Raw genomic sequence first — 24,051 nt, 5'->3', positions numbered from 1 at the left:
TCCATTTGCTCCCTGCCCATCCATGTACCTGTCCAAATATATCTTAAAAGATGCTAATGTGTCTGCGTCTACCACCTCCACTGGCAAAGCGTTCCAGGCACCCACCACCCTCCGAGTAAAGAATTTTCCTTAATCTTGTGTTTATATTTCCTTTAACCAGTAATGCAACTCCACTGTCTTTTCCTTTTCATCTATCCTTCCTAAATACCAAACACATCTGATTATTCAGTTTCCATCCCTGGGCACCCTGCATCCATGTCTCCATAATCCCAAGTATATCATATTTATTTGCAAACAGTGATTGATTCATCCAATTTATTTCAAATGCTGTGAATGTTCAGGCAGAAAGCATTTTAATGCTTCTTGTCCCATTCCACTATTTTTTCCTACTCTGGCTTTATTGAGTTTGGAATTTGCTTCTTCTGCCTATCACTTGCCTTATTCTTTTTTTTACCTTTTGTTCTTGTCCTTGATTCCATTTCCTCCAACTCCTTGCATAGGTTCCTATTCCTCTTCCAATTTATTTCAAAACGTCCTCACCACTCTAGCAAATTCCACAAGGGCATCAGTCCCCGTTCTGACCATGTGTAGCAGAGACAGTCCTCAGAAAATGGATGAATACCTACCACCCATTAAACAACCAATTACAACTAAGTAGGTAAAGGACAGCTGAAACCAGAGGAAAAGCACAAAACAGAGTGCCAAAAAAAATGTCCTGATGACAGAGAGACAGCAACAACGTAAAGGTGAATAACAGAGTGCTACGAAATAAAGAAATACAAGGAAAAAGCAAAGAACTTCACATCAAGATCAAAACTTTTTTAAAGACAATTATATCAGGAAAAAGTGACCTGGAATAACTGCCCCCTTAAATTCAAAATTAAAGTTTAAAAAAATAACAGACATATTAAATAATTACCTTGTGTCAACATTAATAGGAGAGAACTTGTCAAGGTTAATAATTTTGCATCAGAGTTGGAGACTCACCAAAACTGGCATAAGCAAAATAACAATAATGCAGATGATAATTGCAAGGGTGTCAAATCCCTAGACCCAGATGGTTTCTACTCCAGGGTTTAAAGTGGCTCAGTAATTAGCACTATTGCCTCATAGCGCTGGGGCCCAGGTTCGATTCCACCCATGGGCGACTGTCTGTGTACAGTTTGCACATTCTCCCCATGTTTGTGCGTGTTTCCTTCAAGTGCTCCAGTTTCCTCCCATTGTCCAAAGATATGCAGGTTAGGTGGATTAGACATGCTAAGTTACCCACAGTGTTCAAGGATGTACAGATTAACAAGGTTATGGGGATGGGTCTGGGTGGGTTGCTTTGAGGGCCGGTGTGGACTTGTTGAGCCAAAGGGTCTGTTTCCACACTTTAGGAATTCTATGGGAATCTATGAAAAGGTAGTAGGTGAGAACATATCAGAATCTTCAACTAAAAGCACTCAAAATTTTCTCTAGATTCAAATGATCCTTTATATTTGAAAATTACAGATCACAAACTTTTACAAAGTATTTTGCAAAGCGCAACCACAGATATTGCTCAAGTCCATAACTAAAGATAGCGTAAGTGAGTATCTTAAATTTCAGCTCATTGCAGGGGGTCATCACAGATTTAAAGAAAATTATGGAATGGATTGTATTTTTTTTAATGCATGACTAAAATAGTGGACAGGTTAATGTCTATGCAAGTTCTTGCTATGGACTCCCATAAAAGGTATCGGGAAGATTTATCTATTCATTCGTGGGGTGTGGACATCGCTGGCCAGGCTAGTGTTTATTACCCAACCCAATTGCTAGCTGAGAGTCATTGCTGTAGGTCAGGAGTCACATTTAGAATGAATACGGTTAACAGATTTCCTTTCCTAAAAGGGCATTAGTGAAAGAGGTGTGTTTTCTTGACAATTGGCAATGATCATGGTCATCATTTGCCTCTAAATTCCAGATTTCCTTTTACAGAATGCAAATTCCTGTCTGGGTACCAAGAACATTAACCAAGTCTCTGGATTAATAGTCTCTCAACCACTAACTCATCACCTACCTCACATCACATGATGTTAACCAAAGGTGAAGCTTATTGCATTGCAGGCAAACTATTGACCTGGGAAAGGACCTGGTTAAGAACTTGGTTGAACAGCAGGAAAGAAAGTACAGATACCAGACAGACACTGCGTGCAACCAGTGGCATTCCTGCAAAGATCTCTGTTGAGTCTTAACTGTTGACTGTACTCATCAATGGTTAAAATGATGGGATAGATGGCCAGACATTCAAGTTTGCTTATGACAGAGATAAATGGTATTGTGAACAATGTAAATGGAAACTTCAATTAAGTGATAATGATAGATTAAGTGAATTAACAAATCTATACAAATGGTTTTTCATACGTGCAAATATAAAGGACCACCAATTTGGTCCTGAAACAGGGCAGATCAGATTATTTTCTAAATATCAAAAGCTAGAATTGGCAAAGGTTCAAATCAACTTAGGAATCCCTGACGTTTAATATAAACATCACAAATCTGACCAAAAAAATTCAACAAATTGGTTCCAGGTACTGTGCTTTATATCAAGAGGACCACACTTCAAAAAGATAGAATTTAAGCCACACTTAAGCAAAGCCCTAGTTAATACAAATTTGGAATAACGTGCTCTGCAGTCAACATCACAATTAAGAAAGATATATTGACTTTGGATAGAGACCTGTAAAGGTTTATTAAGCGAAATTGCAGAGAGATTGTACAGATTAGGGTATAACATGCTGAAAATGCTACAATTCAGGCAGCATCCGTGAAAGAAGAGAGTGTACTCAAGTTTCAGGTCAATGACAATTCATCAGATTTAACTCCGTTTCTACTTACAAATGCTGCTTTACCTAGTCAGTTTTTCCCTCCCAATATTTGCTGACATTTCACATTTCCAGCATCTAATTTTTTTTTGTTTTATATGCAAACTTGGGTAGTATTCCCTGGAATTTAGAAAGTTTAGAGATAACTCTTAACATCCTGACATATAAATGGGTCTTTAAGGCAGCAGAAGAGAAATATTCCCACTGGCTGCAGAACCTACAATGGGAAATGAAGCCCAGAAAAAAAAAAATCAAATATTTATTTTAATTTTGACACTGATAGCTCTTTGATAAGCAGAGGTATTGAGGAAAAGGGACAAACATGGCTAAGTGAAATTAGGTTAATGATGAGCAATGTTTACATTGAATGGTGGAAGTGAATCAATGGCTAGATGGTTTACTCCTGTTGCCATTAACCAATTGCTTAAACAAGTAAAGTCATTTGCAAGCACAAGACAAAAAAGGGAAAATTTATCTTCGATATCCAAACGATAAACAATGACGCTTTTCATCCTTTCAAGTGTTTCATGAATATTTTGAAATACCTAATAACTGAGAAAAAGATCATCGCACTGCAGCATTAATAAAAATAGAAGTATCAAGAAAAATGCATGAAAACACTCCTCGAGCAGTCATTCACCAAGGACTGGAAGCCCAGGGTCTTTTGAGAGCAGGTGCTAAGTTTCTTAGGGAGTTTATAAGGATTGTATGACTATTTTAAGAATTTGAATTCCCCTTGGTCATCTGGTAAATATCTTTCACTAAAGTGCTTGCCAATTTTTATTAAGTTGATACATTTTGATTTTTGTTGTGTTCAATTTGTTTGTCAAGTTTCCTACATTACAAGTGACTACATTTCAAAAGAATATAATTAGTTGTGAATCGCTTTGGATCTCCAAACTTATGAAGAGCACTAACTTAATGTTAGTCTTTCTTGTATTCTTTTTGGCTTTGAATGATGACATAAAATCCATGTAATATAAAACTTACTGTTTCATAGCAGACTGCTCCAGCGAAGTGCCTGATGATAAACCCTTCATCATCACGGATATTCCTGTGAACTGTCAATTTTGACTTTCTAGGAATCTAAACAAATGTAAAGAATGCATAGGTATCACATGAATACTGTTTCATTCCAAGAATGTGTTTTAAAAAGTTAGGTTCAGAACCCATTCATGACTAATTTCTCACTAATCTTGTTTGCCATCTCCTTCAGTTGGGCATTGCTGACTAGGCGAGCATCCCTAATTGCCCAGAGGGCAGCTAAGAGTCAATCACTCTGCTGTAGGTCTGGAGTCACATGTAGGCCAGACCTGGTAAGGATGGCAGTTTCCTTCCCTAAAAGGATACTAACTGAGCCAGATGGGGTTTTTCTTTAAACTTTCTTTTAAATTTTGTTTTAAAATTTTTTTAAAATGTTTATTTCATTCTTCCTGACAACTGACAATGGTTTCATAGTCATCATTAGACTTTAAATCCCAGGTTCTTATTTTTAAGAATGCTGAATTTAAATTCCACCATCCAACATGGCAGGATTCAAATTCAAGTCCTTACAACATTACCTGTGTATCCAAGTTATAAGTCTGGTGATAACCCCTTGGCCATCACCTCCCCTAAGCAATTATGAAAGTTCATTAGTCATACTGGATGATAGCAATAATGGTCATTACAACTGTAAAAGGTAACAATTTCTGTGATTCATACATTTCTACTTGAAAAGCAGAAATCCAACTGGTGCTATCAGTGGGTCTGTGCTCCAGAAAGCACTGTTGGAAATTTTAACAATCACTTGAATTGTTGGCAACTTCAACTTTCTAAACATTTTAGTTCACTGTAAATCATACCCACCAAAAAGAAGCTGCTTTATTGAATTAGAGTTTTTAAACAGTGTACAATCATAATTACCTATCAACTTACTTGGCCCTGAAGAAACAACTTTACATTTATGAAAAGTCAAGTATTTCCTTTATCAGTACAGATTGCAGCGACATAAAAAAACTTGCAAAAATTCAAGATATTTAAGCTTCTATCTTAATCCAATTACACAAGATGAGGATAAATACAAAACAAGGTCATGGGGCCTGTCAAGCCTGATTCACTTGTGCTTTAATTCGCTGAGAAAGCAAACACCTATGTATTCCAGCCTTCACTGTATTTAATGATGCTGCACCCAGAACCTTCAGGGGAGTGAATTCCAAATATACACAATTTTCACTGGTGTAAGCTCTCCTTATGCCACTCCAGGGACTGTGACAGTATTATACATTCCCAAGACAGAAGACATTTCTCAGAGTCCATTCTGTCAAGTCCCTAGAAGTCAAGCGATAGAATAGTCAGAGAACACAAGGAGGTCATTCACCCTATCATATCGGTGCTAATCATCTGCAGGAGTGTGATTCACCATATGCTTGTCTTTTCCCCATCGCTCTGTAAATGCATCTTTTTCAAATAATAATCCAATTCCCTTCCCAAAAAAGGAATCAATGGACACTGCCTCTATTACACTTGCATGCAGTGCATTGCAAATCGTGCACTTTCAGTAACAACATCTTCATTTTTCTAAATGCCTGAAAATGTAAACCCAATTTACTTAGCCTCATCTCATGGGGCAATTCTTTCATCCCAGGAGGTCAACCTAGTGAACCTCTGTTATACTAACACCAATGCAATTACATCCTTCTGTAATCTGGAGATCCACACTATATACAGTATTCTATGTGTCAAAGTTTATGTAACTGCTGCAAAACATCTTTATTTCTACACAAATTCACTTGCAATAAAAGCCATCTTGCTATTTGCCATCCTAAATGCTTGCTGTACACGTGATTTTTGCATTGTGCAACTACACCAAAAAGACTCAGCATTAACACTGACAAGTTCCAAATATTTTATGCAATATTCTGCTTTTCTTACAACCAATCTGAATAATCTCCTTTCCCAACATTATATTAATCCGCCTTCAACCTTGAAGCTCAGTCACAACCTGAAAATCTCTTTGTCCTTCTGTGTTATCTTCATTTAATTCCCTGTACTTTTTTAAAAATTGAGTTAATTAATGGAGTTTATTTCCTGATTTGCCACATGAAAATTCTTCAGTTTAAAATTTATTTATTTTCATCTATGGGACTTTAAGGATCAGTTGGTTCTAATGAACTTACTCTGAGGAAAGGTGAAATCCACGTCACAGAAATAATTTTCATCGGTCAATGGTAAAAGCCATCATTTGTCATTAACTATTCTGTCCAGAGTATCAAAGATACACCAACATTAAAATAACTAATTAGTTCCTAGACTGCAGTCACATCTAAAATATAGATTTGCATTTAAAGAAATTCAAGTTCAATCACTTGAGAACATCTCCCAACAGTCAGACACTTTGCAAGATTCTATCACACACACTCTTGCAACCTATTATAGTTGGAAATACCTGTTAAATATAAATGATCATTTATATTTGACCACAGCATATGCCCCAGATCTGCATGGAGCCTGACAGAAGCATGTGCATTGGGCATGGGCAATGCTTGTGTGAAACAGGTCATAACAGAACACAGGCTCAACTTCAAATTTTCATGCAGGTTCCTCACAGCTAAAACAATGGGGGTTATTATGCAATACTTGCATATATTTAGGGAGAATTGACTTCTCCTATTTGGTGTGAGGTAGGGACACCAGACCCATAACGCTGGTTTCTCTCCATGGATGCTGCCAGGCCTGCTGAGGTTTTCCAGTAATTTCTGTTTTTGTTTCTGATTTACAGCATCCACAGTTCTTTTGGTTTTTATCTCCTATTTGATTACCAGTCATCATAATATTGGATACATTTAACAAGCATGTTGAGTTTTCTGTATTCAATTTCCTCCTGCTCCTGTCCTAAACTGAAGTTAAATAATCTCTAAAATCTATTAAGATTAATATTTTGCACGGAAGCAATTACAGCCAAACCCTCTTGTTTTCCTCATCCGAAATCCACATTTGTTCTTTGATTTAGATGTTAATCAGACGCAGGGGCCATAGATAATGTGTCCTTTACAATAATTCAAAACAAAGACAAACACTTACATGCTCAGAGATTAGAAGAAGAAACAAACGACAGACTCCCAACTTTGGTTCAACTGTCGTTAACTAACCGTGAGCCGGAAGTGGTTCTTGTGCTTCTGGTGTATTGTGGCAGTAAAATGTTGGTCACTGGCTTGAGGCAAACGGTTTTCTTCATCCAAAATATCCAAGATTCCCACTAATTTAGCTTCAATTAAATCTGTTTTAAGGGAAAATGAAAAATGCATTTGCATGCACACTAAACAGAAGCTTACATTTATACTCGTGACAATGAAAGCAGTGATTCTTGATTTTGGTTTTTTGACATTGTAAGTTTGAATCTTGCCTGCTTGACAAAAGCATGTCATGATCCTCTGGTTACAAACAGAAGTACAGGATTAGTTATCAGCCCAAATACTCAGCAACATGACAAATGATAATCAGTAGTGATATTTTAACTGCCTTTTACTGTTTCTTAAACATAGGTTCCAGTGAGTGAAAGACATTGCCAAAACAACTGGCCTGTAGTTCCCTGTACACTCTCTAGTCCCTTTCTTGAACAGCAATGCAATATTTGTTACCTTTTGATCCACTCCAGAACCAAAGAAATCTTGGCAGATCACAATAATCTAATGTCAGTAATCAACTGTTTTAGAACTTGAATGTTGACTGCCAGCTCCTTTACAATTAATAGTGGATCGGAATGTAAAGTTGTCACCATTTTACATCCAAAATGATCAGGAAAAATTGCAATAATCAGGCACCTCAGTAAGTTCTTTTGATACATACCTATGCAATCTTGATTATCAACATAGTGCACTTCATTCACACCAAGGCCTTCTTTCTGATATAGTTCTTGCTCCTACAAGTGCAGAGGCATCAGGTCAGTGCTACACTATTAACCATTTGAATTGATTGCTCGAAATTTTCAGAACAGGTTTTGATCCATCTCAATAAATGTTATTCATTACGTTGCCATTACTAAATGTTATTCAGAGAAGAACAACATATTTGATATGGATGAGTGTCTCTCCAAACGGTCTAATAATTTCACTCTTGCATTTGTTATTATTCAATAATACTTTTATTTTGCACTAGAAAAAACAATTTGAAAAAAATGACACAGGGAGAATTTTATTTTATTTATTCTTTCACAGGATGTGGGCGCCACTAAGTTCAGCATTTGTTGCCTATCTTTAACTGCCCTTTAAATAGCACAGCAAGCTATTCAATTCCATTTGCACTAAATTGTACCTGGACTCCGAGTTTAGAAAAATGAGAGAAAACCTTATTGAAATATACAAGATTCTTAGTGAATGTGACTGGGTAGACTCAAAGGTTGCGCGTGTGCGCGCGTGTGTCTAGAGGACATGATCTCAGAATAAGAGCTTGCACATTTAAGACAAAGATGAGGAGGAATTCTCAGAGAGAAGTAAATCTGTGAAATTCTTTACCACAGAGACTATTGACGTTGGGTCAATTACTTACGTTTAAGGCAGAGATAAATTTTTAAGCTATGAAGTAATTAAGATTATGGGAAAAGGCAGAAAAGTGAAGTTGAAGGCCATCAGATCAGCAACATTCTCTGAATAGCAGAGCCGACCCAATGGACTAAATTACCTACTCCTGGCGTTAGAGAAAGAAATTTGAAATGCAAAAGTATATAGAGTGGTTCACTTCAGGAAGATGCATTGCAACAAGGGTATCCAGGATGCAACTGACACAAAGTGTAAATGAACAGAGAGAGATCATGACGTTCATATACAAGAAGCCTTAAGGTAATGTATACAGTCAAGGATAGACTAAATTTTAATTGAACAAGAAATGAGTTAATGAAGGAAAGATAACATTTTCAAATTATAGAAACATATATAGGTCAAGTAGGTTTAAAGATGGCAATACAATATAAAGGGCAAATAAATCATATTAGAGAATTTGAGAAATCACTGGTTAGACCTTAACTTGTTTTTTGTGGACAATTCTGGACACTACTTTCCAGAAAAAAAATACAACAGAAGCAGAAAGTTGGGAGAGGAAGTTTATCACCATGTTAAGAAAACTGCAGAAACCCAAGGCAGAGCTTCCACAGAGTGAAATACACCACACACAAAAAAATATACACAATCAGACTCTGGGTAATATATGATCTTTGTTTTCTGTGACATCAGTTTTAAGCTCAGTTGACAAAGACACAAGAAATAAGTTTATGTTGTACCTCTTTTAGGATCCTTTCATTGAAAAACTGCTGAAGCTTCTCATTGCAGTAGTTAATGCAGAATTGTTCAAAGCTATTATGCTCAAAATATTCTGAAAATACAAACTAGAAAAGGTCAGCAAACAGTACCGCCTGCAGAACAATTTACAATTGCTAATGCTCTTCTCAATGATCTTGAGCTTTGAATTATCTGTAATTCTGTGAACTAAGATTGTTGCAAGATTGTGGGGGTGGGCTTGCAAGTAGCTTTCACACAGAGAGCAGATTTTAGAGATATACTGCCCCATTTACACAGAAGCTTGAATCAATGCGAATGAATCAACACAAATTGACACTCGGCTCATTCCAATCAATACGTTGACTGTGTCAAGGATGTGAGACTTTACAAACTCAGCAGAAACTTCACTTCAACCAACTACTTAAGCAGTCCATTGCTTTCCACTGTAAGTGATGAATTTGACTTCTTTGGATTTATTTACACAAAGTTGCAAAGCTAGCTTTCTGAAAATTGTGAATAAAGATTCATCTTCTATAAAGGTCTTTCATCAGTTTCCAAAAACTGTTGTGCCCCATAACTGCAAGTCCTTGCTCTTCAAAGAGAGTCTGGTTCACTTTCTCCCCCATGCCCTATATCCCACATGACTTAGTGAGTTTGTTTTTCTTCCCCAACAACCTCTGTATTTTCCCCACCAGCGTTCCTTTCAAACACAAAATCAATCTACTTTGATAGCATTCTCTCAATAGCTACAGCCCCCAAAAGGCAAGGCAATGAATGGGTGAGAGGGAGATGAGGAAGGTGGGGTATAGGACAGGGCAGTGAGAGAGAAAGAAATGGGAACAATATTCCCTCTAAAGGTGCAAGGATGGGCATTAGCACACTGATCATCAAGTTCTTGTCCAGTCCTGGAAGTTACTGCTACAAAGATCTGCACAGCTGGAAAAAAAAACTTAGAAGTGCTGGGGCAGCCTCAGAACAGGTAGGCAGTTAAGGAGAGGGGTACATCCTCCCCCTCCCCATAAAAAAAGGGAGGGGAGTGGAGAGCAGAGAGCAGGGGCAAGGGGTAACACAGCGCATAAGAGATCAACTATGATGCAATTATAATATAAAATCCAAGTTGATTAAATTACCAATTTAAATATTAAGTGTAAAGGATGGAAACTTACCAAACCCAGCAATGTCTAAAACTCCAATAAAGAAACTGGAGGTCTCAAAGGGGAAACATTGATTGACCCGCTTTACCACATGGTCAAATAGATGGCTATAAACTGCCTTGGCCAAAGCTTCTCGGGCATTGTTTGCCTGCTCCACTTTTAAGGGTACCCTGAAGAACACCAGAATAGCTTTCAGTTAGGGTAATCAATCGGGTTTCATTCGGAAATAAGTTACTGCAGTGACAACTACAGATTTTCAGTAGTATTGTGCCTGTATAAATGCTAGAATTTTGTGTTGTTCCTTTGTTTATTCATTGGTCCTCTGTCGTTATGCAGAGTGTCAAGGCTTAAGAAACACTGACTGGATCGTAGAGCAAACCTGTCATGATTTACCACCTTTATTCAGTTCTGCTGACTGAGCAGGCTGATGGTCACACACTTGTGGTTCAATTCTAAAACACTGATTTGACACCCCTCCCCCCTTTTGCAGTTTCCCCAAACCAACAGCATCTTAAACTTATATTCTAGAGCCAAGGGGAGCACTATCACAAGGTAGAACTAATCAGAGGCAAATGACGACAAAATATTACTTTACATTTATAAACAATTGTTTAATAAGTCTGCAGCAATGTTCAAACAGTGAAGTGAAGCCAAAGTTTGCAGTGGTCTTGTTATACATAAAATGCAATATTAGAAATAGAATGTTCTCAAATGAACTGCAACAGTACACCATTGAAATTGTTTTCTTTATAGTGGAATGTTTAACTGATAGGAAAACAAGATACCTCTGCAATTTGAATGATGGAAGTGAGGCCAAATATAATCACAGTCCATGACTAATTATATAAATGAGTCTGCATTTAAACCGAAAGCAAAATTGTCCACAATAATTACTGAAGGTTAGAATTAAACAAAATGTTTTCCCTCAATTATTCAATTACAGATACTTTTTAAATGAAAAAACTACACGTGTTACAGAAACTCAGCAAGTCTGGCAGCAGTTGTAGAGAGAAAAACAGAATTAATGTTTCACGCCCACGGTTCTTTCTTCAGAACTCCAAGAGAGACACTGGACTGGAGATACTAACTTAGCTTCTCTCTACAATTGCATCAGACCTACCAAATTTCTCCTGCACCTCATTTTTATCCAGCATCTGAAGTCCTTGATAGAAATCCAAAACAACTGCTGATGCTGTAAATCAGGAACAAATACAAACAAAGTTGCTGGAAAAGCTCAGCAGGTCTGGCGGTGTCTGTGAAGGAGAAAACAGAGTTAATGTTTCGGGTCCGGTGATCGTTCCTCAGAACTGATGGTGGCTGGGAAAACGTCGGTTTATACGCAGACAATAGGGAGGTGGGTGGGGTAGGGAGTGAACGATAGGCTAGAGCCCAAAGAGCGAGAGCGAGAGCGAGAGCGAGAGCGAGAGCGAGAGCGAGAGCGAGAGCGAGAGCGAGAGCGAACGAACGAACGAACGAACGAACGAACGAACGAACGAGACAGTCGGACAGTCAAAGGAGGAGTTGAGAATGATCAGGTCAGGAGGGTGATTAGTTGTTAAATGGGGACTGTTACTGACTAACAACATGGGGTGTGTAGTGGCAGGCTATGTGGTAACAAGGCCTGGTGTGTGGGCTGGGGATTGGGACATGGGAGAGTTTAGGCCCTAAAATTATTGAACTCAATATTGAGTCTGGAGGGCTGTGGGGACCCAAGTGGAAAATGAGGTGTTGTTCCTCCAGCTTTGCGCTGGGCTTCACTGGACACCACAGCAAGCCGGAGACAGATGTTGTCAAGGGAGCAGGGTGGTGCATAGAAGTGGCAAGCAACAGGTAATTCAGGGTCCTTTTAGCAAGCAGAATGTAGATGTTCTCTGAAGCCATCACCAAGCCTACGTTTCGTTTCCCCAATGTAGAGCAGACCACATTGTGAGCAACGAATACAGTAGACTAGATTCTGGGAAGGCTTGTTTTGGGTCTTGAATGGAGGTGAGGAGGGAGGCGTAGGATCAGATATAGCACTCCCTCAGTTGCAGGGAAAGGTGCCAGGTGTGGTGGGGTGGGGTTAGTGGGATTCTGGAGTGGACAAGAGAGTTGCGGATTGAGTGGTCCCTATGAAAAAAGGCAGGTAGGGGTGGGTCATGTATTGTGAACATCTTTACAACCTCCATGAAATGATTCAAGTTGTTAAATAGGGTAATATTTGAAGAACCTGCATGCAGCATTTAAAAATATTCCATCACAATTTAAAAAGTAAAAATTTTTGATTTCTTTTTAAATTAGCTCCAGTTTATCAATGCAAACTGGAAGAGGAAAGCAAACAGCACAAATCAACATCAAGGCTATTTTTTTTTAAAAAACCACTTGCACTCAAAAAGTACCTTTGCTATAGGTAAACATAGAGCATAGAACATAGAACATAGAACAGTACAGCACAGAACAGGCCCTTCAGCCCACAATGTTGTGCCGACCATTGATCCTCATGGATGCACCCTCAAATTTCTGTGACCATATGCATGTCCAGCAGTCTCTTAAATGACCCCAATGACCTTGCTTCCACAACTGCTGCTGGCAACGCATTCCATGCTCTCACAACTCTCTGCGTAAAGAACCTGCCTCTGACATCCCCTCTATACTTTCCACCAACCAGCTTAAAACTATGACCCCTCGTGCTAGCCATTTCTGCCCTGGGAAATAGTCTCTGGCTATCGACTCTATCTATGCCTCTCATTATCTTGTATACCTCAATTAGGTCCCCTCTCCTCCTCCTTTTCTCCAATGAAAAGAGACCGAGCTCAGTCAACCTCTCTTCATAAGATAAGCCCTCCAGTCCAGGCAGCATCCTGGTAAACCTCCTCTGAACCCTCTCCAAAGCATCCACATCTTTCCTATAATAGGGCGCCCAGAACTGGACGCAGTATTCCAAGTGCGGTCTAACCAAAGTTTTATAGAGCTGCAACAAGATCTCACGACTCTTAAACTCAATCCCCCTGTTAATGAAAGCCAAAACACCATATGCTTTCTTAACAACCCTGTCCACTTGGGTGGCCATTTTAAGGGATCTATGTATCTGCACACCAAGATCCCTCTGTTCCTCCACGCTGCCAAGAATCCTATCCTTAATCCTGTACTCAGCTTTCAAATTCGACCTTCCAAAATGCATCACCTCGCATTTATCCAGGTTGAACTCCATCTGCCACCTCTCAGCCCATCTCTGCATCCTGTCAATGTCCCGCTGCAGCCTACAACAGCCCTCTACACTGTCAACGACACCTCCGACCTTTGTGTCGTCTGCAAACTTGCTGACCCATCCTTCAATCCCCTCGTCCAAGTCATTAATAAAAATTACAAACAGTAGAGGCCCAAGGACAGAGCCCTGTGGAACCCCACTCACCACTGACTTCCAGGCAGAATATTTTCCTTCTACTACCACTCGCTGTCTTCTGTTGGCCAGCCAATTCTGTATCCAAGCAGCTAAGTTCCCCTGTATCCCATTCCTCCTGACCTTCTGAATGAGCCTTCCATGGGGAACCTTATCAAATGCCTTACTGAAGTCCATATACACCACATCCACAGCTCGACCCTCATCAACCTTACTAGTCACATCCTCAAAAAACTCGATAAGGTTTGTAAGGCATGACCTACCCCTCACAAAGCCGTGTTGACTGTATTTGATCAAGCCATGCTCTTCCGGATGGTCATAAATCTTATCCCTCAGAATCCTTTCTAACACCTTGCAGACGACAGACGTGAGACTTACCGGTCTATAATTGCCGGGGATTTCCCTATTTCCTTTCTTGAAGAGAGGAATTACATTTGCCTCTCTCCAGTCCTCAGGTTCGACTCCAGTGGAGAGCGAGGATGCAAAGATCTTCGCAAGTGGCGAAGCAATTGCATTTCTCGCTTCCCAAAGCAGCCGAGGACAAATCTGATCCGGGCCTGGCGACTTGTCAATCTTAATGTTTGACAAAATTTTCAGTACATCAGCTTCCTCTATCTCTATCCATTCCAGCATGCACACCTGCTCTTCAAAGGTTTCATTCACTACACAGTTCGTTTCTTTCGTAAAGACAGAAGCAAAAAACTCATTTAGGGCTTCCCCTACCTCCTCAGGCTCCACACACAAGTTCCCTATGCTATCCCTGATCGGCCCTACTCTTTCTTTGACCATTCTCTTATTCCTCACGTAAGTGTAAAATGCCTTTGTGTTTTCCCGGATTCCTTCTGCCAAGCCTTTCTCGAAGTTTTACATCTCAAAGTTTTACAGGGTACTACCAAACAAAATTTCACCCTAAGCCATTTCAACGGCTATAGCACAGATGACCGAAAAGTCTGACCAGATGGGATTTGAAGGCCAAGCGGTGTTAGGGCTCTGCTTCTTCCTGGGAAACAAGCCTGATCCACTCCTATCCACCACCGCTACCTGCCTCTGCCTGGCCAAGCTTATCCTCACACTGAACAATTTCTCCTTTAACTCTTATCACTTTCTTCAGTCCAATGGTGTGGCCATGGGTATTTGTGTGCACCCCAGTTATGCCTATTTTTCCTGGGGGGTACATGGCACATTCCTTGTTCCAGTTCTATTCTTGGCCCCACCCACAACTCTTTCTCCAGCATGTCAATGACATCATTGGTGCTGCTTGCCTCTCTTGTCCAGCATTGGACAAGTTTACTGATTTCGTTTCCAATTTCCATCCCATTCTCATCTTAACCTATTCCATCTCTGACATCTCTCTTCCCTTCCACGACATCTGTTTCCGTTTCTGGAGATATATTGGTGTCCAGCCTCCACTACAAACCCATCAACTTCCACAGTCACTTTGACTACATATCCTCCATCCTACTTCCTGTAAAGACACTATTCCATTCTCCCAGTATCTGTCACATCTGTTTCAATGAAGCCACCTTCCACAAGGGTGCCTCCAAAATGTCCACCTTCTTGCTTAACCAAAGATTCGCCAAGACAATGGTGGATAGGGCCGTGAGCTGTGTCTGACCCATCTCCCGCACTTCAGCACTGACACCCACACCCACCCCCGGCTTTCCTCCAGCACTGCAATAAGGTTCCTCACCTCATCACCTACCATTGCACCAGGATCCACAACTGGAGGATTATTAGCTGCCACTTCCAGCAGTACACTATTATCAGACACACATTCCACTCCTTTGTCAGGGGTCTGCACAGATCATTCCCTTTGGGACATACTAGTCCACTCCTCCTTCACTCCCAACATATCCCCACAGCATCATCTCTTGCACTCACAGAAGGTGCAACACCTGCCCATTAACTTCCTCCCTCTGCAGTATCCAAAGGTGCAAACACGCCTTCTAGGTGAAGTAGCACTGTAGCTACACCACTCTACATGGTCTGCTGTATTTGTTGCTTACAATGTGATCTCCTCTACATTGGGTAGATGATGGGCAGACTGGGCGACCACTTTGCAGAAAACCTGCACACTGTCCACAGAAATGACCTGAGTTTGAAGTCGCCTGCTACTTGAGCACACCATCATGCTCCCTGGCCAACATCTGCCTCTCCTGAGAATCTCCTAATCAACTTGCAACTGCAAAGTGCACTCTAGTGACATCCTACCCCAGCCACACGAAGCTGAGTCTTCTACTTGTCATAACTCTCCAAACATCCTGTTTCTCCAACTAGAGAACAAGTTCCTACCAACTTGTTTCCTGATGGCTATCAGAACGTACCTGACTGACACACACACACACACACACACACACACACAGTGTCTAGGTCCAGGGTATCTGAATCAGTAGACCTAATGGTAAGGTCATATGCCTTTTACTTTGTCTCTAGTTGTTAAAACCAATATCTTCCTTTCCAATAGAGCAGGTGTGCATGCTGGAATGGATAGAGATAGACGAAGCTGATGTGCTGAAAATTTTGTCAAACATTAAGATTGACAAGTCGCCAGGCCCGGATCAGATTTGTCCTCGGCTGCTTTGGGAAGCGAGAAATGCAATTGCTTCGCCGCTTGTGAAGATCTTTGCATCCTCGCTCTCCACTGGAGTCGTACCTGAGGACTGGAGAGAGGCAAATGTAATTCCTCTCTTCAAGAAAGGAAATAGGGAAATCCCCAGCAATTATAGACCGGTAAGTCTCACGTCTGTCGTCTGCAAGGTGTTAGAAAGGATTCTGAGGGATAAGATTTATGACCATCTGGAAGAGCATGGCTTGATCAAATACAGTTAACACAGCTTTGTGAGGGGTAGGTCATGCCTTACAAACCTTATCGAGTTTTTTGAGGATGTGACTAGAAAGGTTGATGAGGGTCGAGCTTTGGATGTGGTGTATATGGACTTCAGCAAGGCATTTGATAAGGTTCCCCATGGTAGGCTCATTCAGAAGGTCAGGAGGAATGCGATACAGGGGAACTTAGCTGCTTGGATACAGAATTGGCTGGCCAACAGAAGACAGCGAGTGGTAGTAGAAGGAAAATATTCTGCCTGGAAGTCAGTGGTGAGTGGAGTTCCACAGGGCTCTGTCCTTGGGCCTCTACTGTTTGTAATTTTTATTAATGACTTGGATGAGGGGATTGAAGGATGGGTCAGCAAGTTTGCAGACGACACAAAGGTCGGAGGTGTCGTTGACAGTGTAGAGGGCTGTTGTAGGCTGCAGCGGGACATTGACAGGATGCAGAGATGGGCTGAGAGGTGGCAGATGGAGTTCAACCTGGATAAATGCGAGGTGATGCATTTTGGAAGGTCGAATTTGAAAGCTGAGTACAGGATTAAGGGTAGGATTCTTGGCAGCGTGGAGGAACAGAGGGATCTTGGTGTGCAGATACATAGATCCCTTAAAATGGCCACCCAGGTGGACAGGGTTGTTAAGAAAGCATATGGTGTTTTGGCTTTCATTAACAGGGGGATTTGAGTTTAAGAGTCGTGAGATCTTGTTGCAGCTCTATAAAACTTTGGTTAGACCGCACTTGGAATACTGCGTCCAGTTCTGGGCGCCCTATTATAGGAAAGATGTGGATGCTTTGGAGAGGGTTCAGAGGAGGTTTACCAGGATGCTGCCTGGACTGGAGGGCTTATCTTATGAAGAGAGGTTGACTGAGCTCGGTCTCTTTTCATTGGAGAAAAGGAGGAGGAGAGGGGACCTAATTGAGGTATACAAGATAATGAGAGGCATAGATAGAGTTGATAGCCAGAGACTATTTCCCAGGGCAGAAATGGCTAGCACAAGGGGTCATAGTTTTAAGCTGGTCGGTGGAAAGTATAGAGGGGATGTCAGAGGCAGGTTCTTTACGCAGAGAGTTGTGAGAGCATGGAATGCGTTGCCAGCAGCAGTTGTGGAAGCAAGGTCATTGGGGTCATTTAAGAGACTGCTGGACATGTATATGGTCACAGAAATTTGAGGGTGCATACATGAGGATCAATGGTCGGCACAACATTGTGGGCTGAAGGGCCTGTTCAGTGCTGTACTGTTCTATGTTCTATGTTCTAATACGGTTTGATATGAGTATCTGTCCCCATGGCAACCTGGTCTAATGGACTTGTATTGAATGAAAGGAAATAGTTTAAACTTAATCATCTCACAAAGCCTCGTAACAATTACTGTTCTCTTCCCACTTTACAATCCATTCCGTCTTTTATTGGGTCCCCTGTTCTACTGGCAGGAACAGCTCAACGCTTCAACAGAACTGTAACTTTTGGTTACTCAAATTAAACTCACTGCAGTTTTACTGTGTTGGAATGCTTATTTTCCTCCATTACAATTTTATTTTCAGTCTCAGTTTTTTTCTGTAACCTTCAATAATCCTACCAGCAATCAGATTCTGGCCACCTACAGATCCCCAATTTTAATCACCTCAGCTGCAGAGATGGAACCTGTGGAACTTCCCCCCCTCAATCCTATCTGCATCTTGTCCTCTTTCCTTCTTTGAGATGGTCTTTAAAACCTTAAAGAAAACCAAAGCAGATGCTGAAAATTGGAAACAAAAAGAAAACAAAATTGTTGGAAAAACTCAGGTCTGGCAGCATTTGTGGAGATGAAGCAGAGTTAACAGTTCAGGTCCAGTGAGCCTTCTTCAGTACTGTTTGCAGCTGGGGGAAAAGTTGCTCAATATTTTGGAAATGGAGCCTAGGGAGCGAGAGCGAGAGCGAGAGCGAGAGCGAGAGCGAGAGCGAGAGCGAGAGCGAGAGCGAGAGCGAGAGCGAGAGCGAGAGCGAGAGCGAGAGCGAGAGCGAGAGCGAGAGACAGTTGGGCGGACAAATGAATGGGGAGAGGTCAGTATGGGAGAATAAATAGCTGTTAACAGGGACTATTAGTGGCTACCAATGATTTTTTTGTCACAGCAGCCCATGTAAACACAAGACCTGTTGAGTGAAATTGAGGTAAGGACTGGAGAGAAGGTGCTCAAGTGGCAAAATTGTTTAACTCAGCTTTGAGGAGCCTAAATGACTGATAGTACAGCCACCAAAAAGGAGGAACCTAATGATTGGGAATGCACAAGAAGCTAACATTAAAAAGGAACACAGATAAAGCAGAGAATCGTGAGGCTACAGATCCACGCAGGGATATGTAAACAGGGGTGAAAAATGTTAAAATTAAGATGTTGCTTGACTGGCAGTTAATATAAATGAACAAGCACAGGAATGATAGGAGAATAGGACTTGCGAGTAAGGGCATGGGCAGAGTTATAAATATCATCAACTTTACAGGGCATGGAATGAGAGAAATTAGCCAGGAATACCTCTGAATATGAGCTCCCTGACTGGGGCTGGTAACCTGGTCCAATCAGTGTCCTGGCTGACAGATATAAACAGGGGTGTCCGTGTAAGCGTTGCACTTATCTGGCTTTACCTGTTACTGGTATTTTCCTAAAAAACGACAAGAATATTAGCACTTCAGTTCACTCTGAGGACAGCTTTGAGCTAGCTGGATCAGTGTCTTGTACTATGCAGGTATAAATAAAGGATGACTCGGTGACAGGTTATGGGCCTTCTTGGAGTTGTTTCATGGATGTCATAGAAGCTCATCACACAGAGTCAAAAATGACACCAAGGTCAGCCTACAGAACACTGGAAGCGGCCAGGCACCGTGACAGTAATGATTTTATTGGCAAGGCAGACATTAAAAGGCACTGATGAGGGCAGAGTTGAGCCAGATATGTTGCAGCAAACAGAGGGTCAAAGGTTAGGTATGGCTGTGAATTATACTAATGCTAAGTCTGCAAGCTAGCTTCTGATGCAAAGAGCTGCTAAAGAATAGGATTTTTTAAGTTGGTATGGTTTTAGTTTGGATCATGAGGATCAATAACTTTATGGTGGTTGCCAACATTTCTGAAAATCCAATCAGCTCTCTCATCCCAGTGGCAGACATGCCAAGATGCATTTCACAGAAGGTGCTGTCTTGCCCAAACCAAGTTAAACAACTGAGCAAAAATAGGACAAGAAAAGAAAAAAAATATTAAAAGCATGCGTGCAGACAGACGCACGGACTCGGACACACACAAACAGGTCAAATAGAGAGGGGAAAAAATATTAAATGTTAAAAGCATCTGTGTATGATCAAATAGTCCGAGTCACATGCCCACAATCAACCACACACAAAAAAACACCAACTAATGCTAGTTCGATGCCAGACTCAAATGGTTAGTACAAATTTCCATAAGATTGTGTAAAACCAGGAATTCTCTTTCTAATGGTCAGCAGTAGTTCAAGAAAGCAGCTCACCACAACCTTCTCAAGGGTAGCTCAGGATGGGTAATAAATGCTACGTCATTCCACGAGTGAATAAGACAAAGGTGGGGCACAAAATTATTGTTCTCGTAATCAGTTTATTTATCTGCCATGATTAAATTAACAATTTTATTTTCTATCTGCTCATCAGAAACCACCTACTGCACCATCTCTAGGAAGGTCTGACAAACTTTCTGCATTCTATCAACAGAAAGTGAAACCTCATACTCATTATCCTCATGGAACAGTACACTCCATTCACTCAAAACACAAACATGGGCTAGCAATGTACAAGGCTGCAGGGATATTTTACTCAAATACATCGTAAATATTGAAACTAATTTTGAAACTAGTTGGGTGTAATATTAGGAAAACATACTGACTGTATGTTGCCATTTCTAAAGGAGATTCAATAAAACTCATGAGTGTGTTTACACTATGGCGTCACCGTTGTAATTAGATAATTTGAACTCCATTAGAGAAGCTGTGGTTTTATGGAGTCTGGTGATCAGATTTGAGGCATAGTGCTCCAAATCTATTATTTCTTCATTGTTTGATAATACAGGAACAAGTGGCCAATGTGCACTAGAAAACAGAATATTAAGACTCTTCGTTTGCTGTTGACATGCTACACAATTTGGAACAAATAATTCTCAAAGCACCAGACAACCGACATTAAGATGGGGAACAAGGATATTCAATTACACTTTAAAAATGAACAAACTATTTGGGAAGAGTCAACAGTTTCAATGATAAAACTTAGTAGTGTTCTCAAAGCGTTTTCATAAAATGTATGAGATAGAAATATTCATAAAATCTTGATCTATCAAATCTGAAATACAATTCTGCATTTTTTCTCTTACATACAAATTGCTAGAAATAAAAAAATCAAGTCTATCTAGTTCATCCTCCATCAACCTGGCAAATTGAAAATAAGGAAAGAATTTGGTATTATTTTTGGGTTTATTACATTTGACATTCCTGATTTCTATGATCAAGAAGTTTAATGTGGTTTTAACATTGAAAGTAAGGGATAAGTTCGGTAGTGGTTGACTAATCAGAACAACTAATTTTCTTCATTTGGTATACAGCAGATACAAATTACACAAAGAAAACCCAAGCAATAAGGAACTTTAGGAACTAAAGGTTGCAGTCTCTTTTCTCCAGTCACCATGTCATCCCTCATATTACATGTTTTTTTTATTTAGAAGTGATCTGATACTTTAAATGCATAAAATCCAGTGCTAGCCTTTTGACAGCTCTCATGTGGTACAGAGCCACTGTATTAACATTGCTATTCAGGTTTTATAATCAGTCAGTACACCCAGCAACAAACAGCAAGAAAAAAAAACTCTCCAAATTTTACACCATGTTCAACTGTATAAGCTATATTTTCATGCAGTCTTTTAGTGCTGAAATTACAATGGTGAATTTGTTAAATGTTAATACATTTTTCTATTTACCACAAAATTAACTCAAACAATGTTGTATCTCATGTAGGACTTGATATACTTTGTGCATTTGACGAGAAATCCATCACAAATTTATTTTACTATACGTTATGTTTTAGCTGCAATACTTCAGGATATTAGTAGTTTACAAACACATAAGCAGTACTCAGACATAACACAGCAAACTAACTGTTTTCAAAGAGATGGACTTTTATTTAGAACTGAAATAAGGCCTAGGTGTTATAATAAACGATATAATTATTACTCAACAAAACCACTGGTGAACATCAGCTTTTTGCAGATTGCTCTTATCAGCAGTTACTTCTGCAGAAAGTACAACACAGATCTCTAGTGGCAGTAAGTGAGTAATGCATGATATTTTCCCAAATTGTATCTTCTGACTTCCAATAGCTCTGTGCTCTCCTAATAAAGGACATATGACGCATCGGTCATATGTCCTGTTGCTTTCTTCATATTTCAATCACTTAACTACCCAGCATTAAAAGCCAATGCAAAATTCATTCAGGTCCATGGTGAAATTATAAACCAACTGAAAACAGTAAGCAACAGTTAGCTTTTGTGCTCCTGAGATGCTGCTTGGCCTGCTGTGTTCATCCCGCCTCACATTTTATTATCTTGGAATTCTCCAGCATCTGCAGTTCCCATTATCTCTGAAAACAGTAAGCATTCTCGTCATGGTTAATAACCTTTGGCAAGTAATACTGAACTTATCCCTTACTTTCAGTGTTAAAACCACATTAAACTTCTTGATCGTAGAAATCAGGAAAGTCAACTGTAGTAAACCCAAATCAAATTATTAACCTGAAATTCAGAGAACAGTGTGTGACCTGTAACATATCTGAGGACTCAAGAGACAAATTGGATTTCTTGTCTTAAATAGTCAAATGTCCAAACTGTTGGACAGGAATCTGTACTTTGAGGTGCACATAATCACAATCACCACTACAACAATCTCGAGCTGCATTAAAGCATTCTCAAAAACACCAGAATTATCAGATTACGTAGTACAGAGAAGTGTGCCTACTTGATAACTGTGCCCTTGGCACCTCCAGCTGTGGTCAGCATTACTCTAGTGGTCAAACTAACACGCAGGTCATCATCATCCAGCCCCAGCAATTCAGCACAGTGTTCCAGTGACTGACGCGATTTGTTCTTCAGGACACATCCACCTAACAATTAATACCATTGATTACGAAGGCTGAAAATATAGTTCCGGTGTGCACTCACATGAACCTTGGTCTTTTTTTTTATTTTAATGATGATAAATTCTACCGACCAATTAAATATTTCATTTCAATTGTACAAACGCCATCTAGTGTTTAATAATACAACTCATGCAGTTAAATATAAATACAAGTATTTATTTATATTTACTCATATAATTCAGGAATAATGAAACAAAGAAACATTTCTTGAATGCACACAAGAGAAAAATGTTAGATAAAGATAGTAAAGATAGACATTGAAAATATGATTAATTATTCATTACGTACATCAAGGAAAAAAGTGATTCATATTTAGAAAGCATTTTGCATGTCCTGAAGACATCCAATACATCACTTTATATTCAATCATACAACCTTACAACAACTCATTCATTAGAAATGTCAGCAAATAATCTGTTTCTCATGCTTTTACTTGAGGGCACAGACTGCTCACAGTTCTCACTTCTATTGATTGAATGGTGCCGAGGGACCTTGCATGTTTAGCAGAAAATAGCTTTTACATGTAACACTCCATCCAACAGTTAGTCCTGCATTGACTTATTGCCCTACGTGATGCATTTCCATCGAATGATTGTGGAGCTTGAACCCAGCACCCAAACATAGAGGTAACATGGGCTAATGCTCGAGTCAAGGCATTTATCCAAACAATGAACTAAACTGAATGAATTATTTTTGTTATGGCCATGCATGCAATAGCAGGACACAAGAAAACAGTAACATTTAAAGTTTTAGCAAAGATTTGTAGCTCGGGTTGTCAGTGAGATTACTGACTTGCTCACACTCCATGTTACCCATCATGGTGATAAAAACAAACATCTATCAATCAGTGAGGCCTACAATGAAGTGATATGGCTTTACTCTGCTTGGAATCTATATCGTCCTGTCTGTTATGGTGAGCAGTATCTTTTCTGGTTTTTGTTCAGTATGGGTTTGTAAATGGAGTCCAATTCCATAAGTTTGTCGACTGTATTATGGGTTGAGAACCATGCCTCTAGGAATTCCCATGTGTCTATATCTTTGGTTTGGGCTACTATGGTTATGTTGTCGGGATGGCCTTCATTGTTTGGAGTGTACGGATATTAAGGAAAGTTTGTGTTGTTTTGCTGCTAGCTGATGTTCATGTATTCTGATGGCTAGTTTCCTTCCTGTCTGTCTGATGTAATGTTTGTGGCAGTTATTGCATGATATTTTGTAACTACATTGATGCTGCATGTTGTGGGAATCAGGTCTTTAATCCTTGAGAGTGTTTTTCATAAAGTGACTGTGGACTGGTGTGCTACCACGATTCCTGGTGGTTGTAGGGGACAGTTCTGATAGTTCTTGATGTAGTATAGTGTGGCCATGTGTTAGGGTGTACTGTGTCCTCTTGGTGTTGACTATTTAGTGGGCACCTACAGATG

General features: G+C 40.0%; 1 protein-coding gene across 10 annotated transcripts in view; it reads right to left on the bottom strand.

Moving 5' to 3' along the window:
- LOC125454586 (unconventional myosin-VI) overlaps positions 1-24,051 on the bottom strand; it is a 224,848-nt gene that overhangs the window by 51,647 nt on the left and 149,150 nt on the right. For all 10 annotated transcript variants that reach the window (XR_009446140.1, XM_048535510.2, XM_059648454.1 and 7 more), the window contains 6 exons: positions 22,450-22,594; positions 10,264-10,421; positions 9,100-9,191; positions 7,674-7,746; positions 6,977-7,104; positions 3,837-3,932 (listed from right to left, as the gene is read on the bottom strand). Coding sequence is in view for 9 of the 10 variants with exons in the window: in XM_048535510.2 (XP_048391467.1) it covers positions 3,837-3,932; positions 6,977-7,104; positions 7,674-7,746; positions 9,100-9,191; positions 10,264-10,421; positions 22,450-22,594 (692 nt within the window). In the remaining variant the exon portion in view is untranslated. The remainder of the gene's footprint in view (positions 1-3,836; positions 3,933-6,976; positions 7,105-7,673; positions 7,747-9,099; positions 9,192-10,263; positions 10,422-22,449; positions 22,595-24,051) is intronic.

This window comes from Stegostoma tigrinum, chromosome 9 (genome assembly GCF_030684315.1).
Source record: "Stegostoma tigrinum isolate sSteTig4 chromosome 9, sSteTig4.hap1, whole genome shotgun sequence".
Lineage (NCBI taxonomy): Eukaryota > Metazoa > Chordata > Chondrichthyes > Orectolobiformes > Stegostomatidae > Stegostoma > Stegostoma tigrinum.
This window is presented reverse-complemented; position numbering and strand designations above follow the sequence as displayed.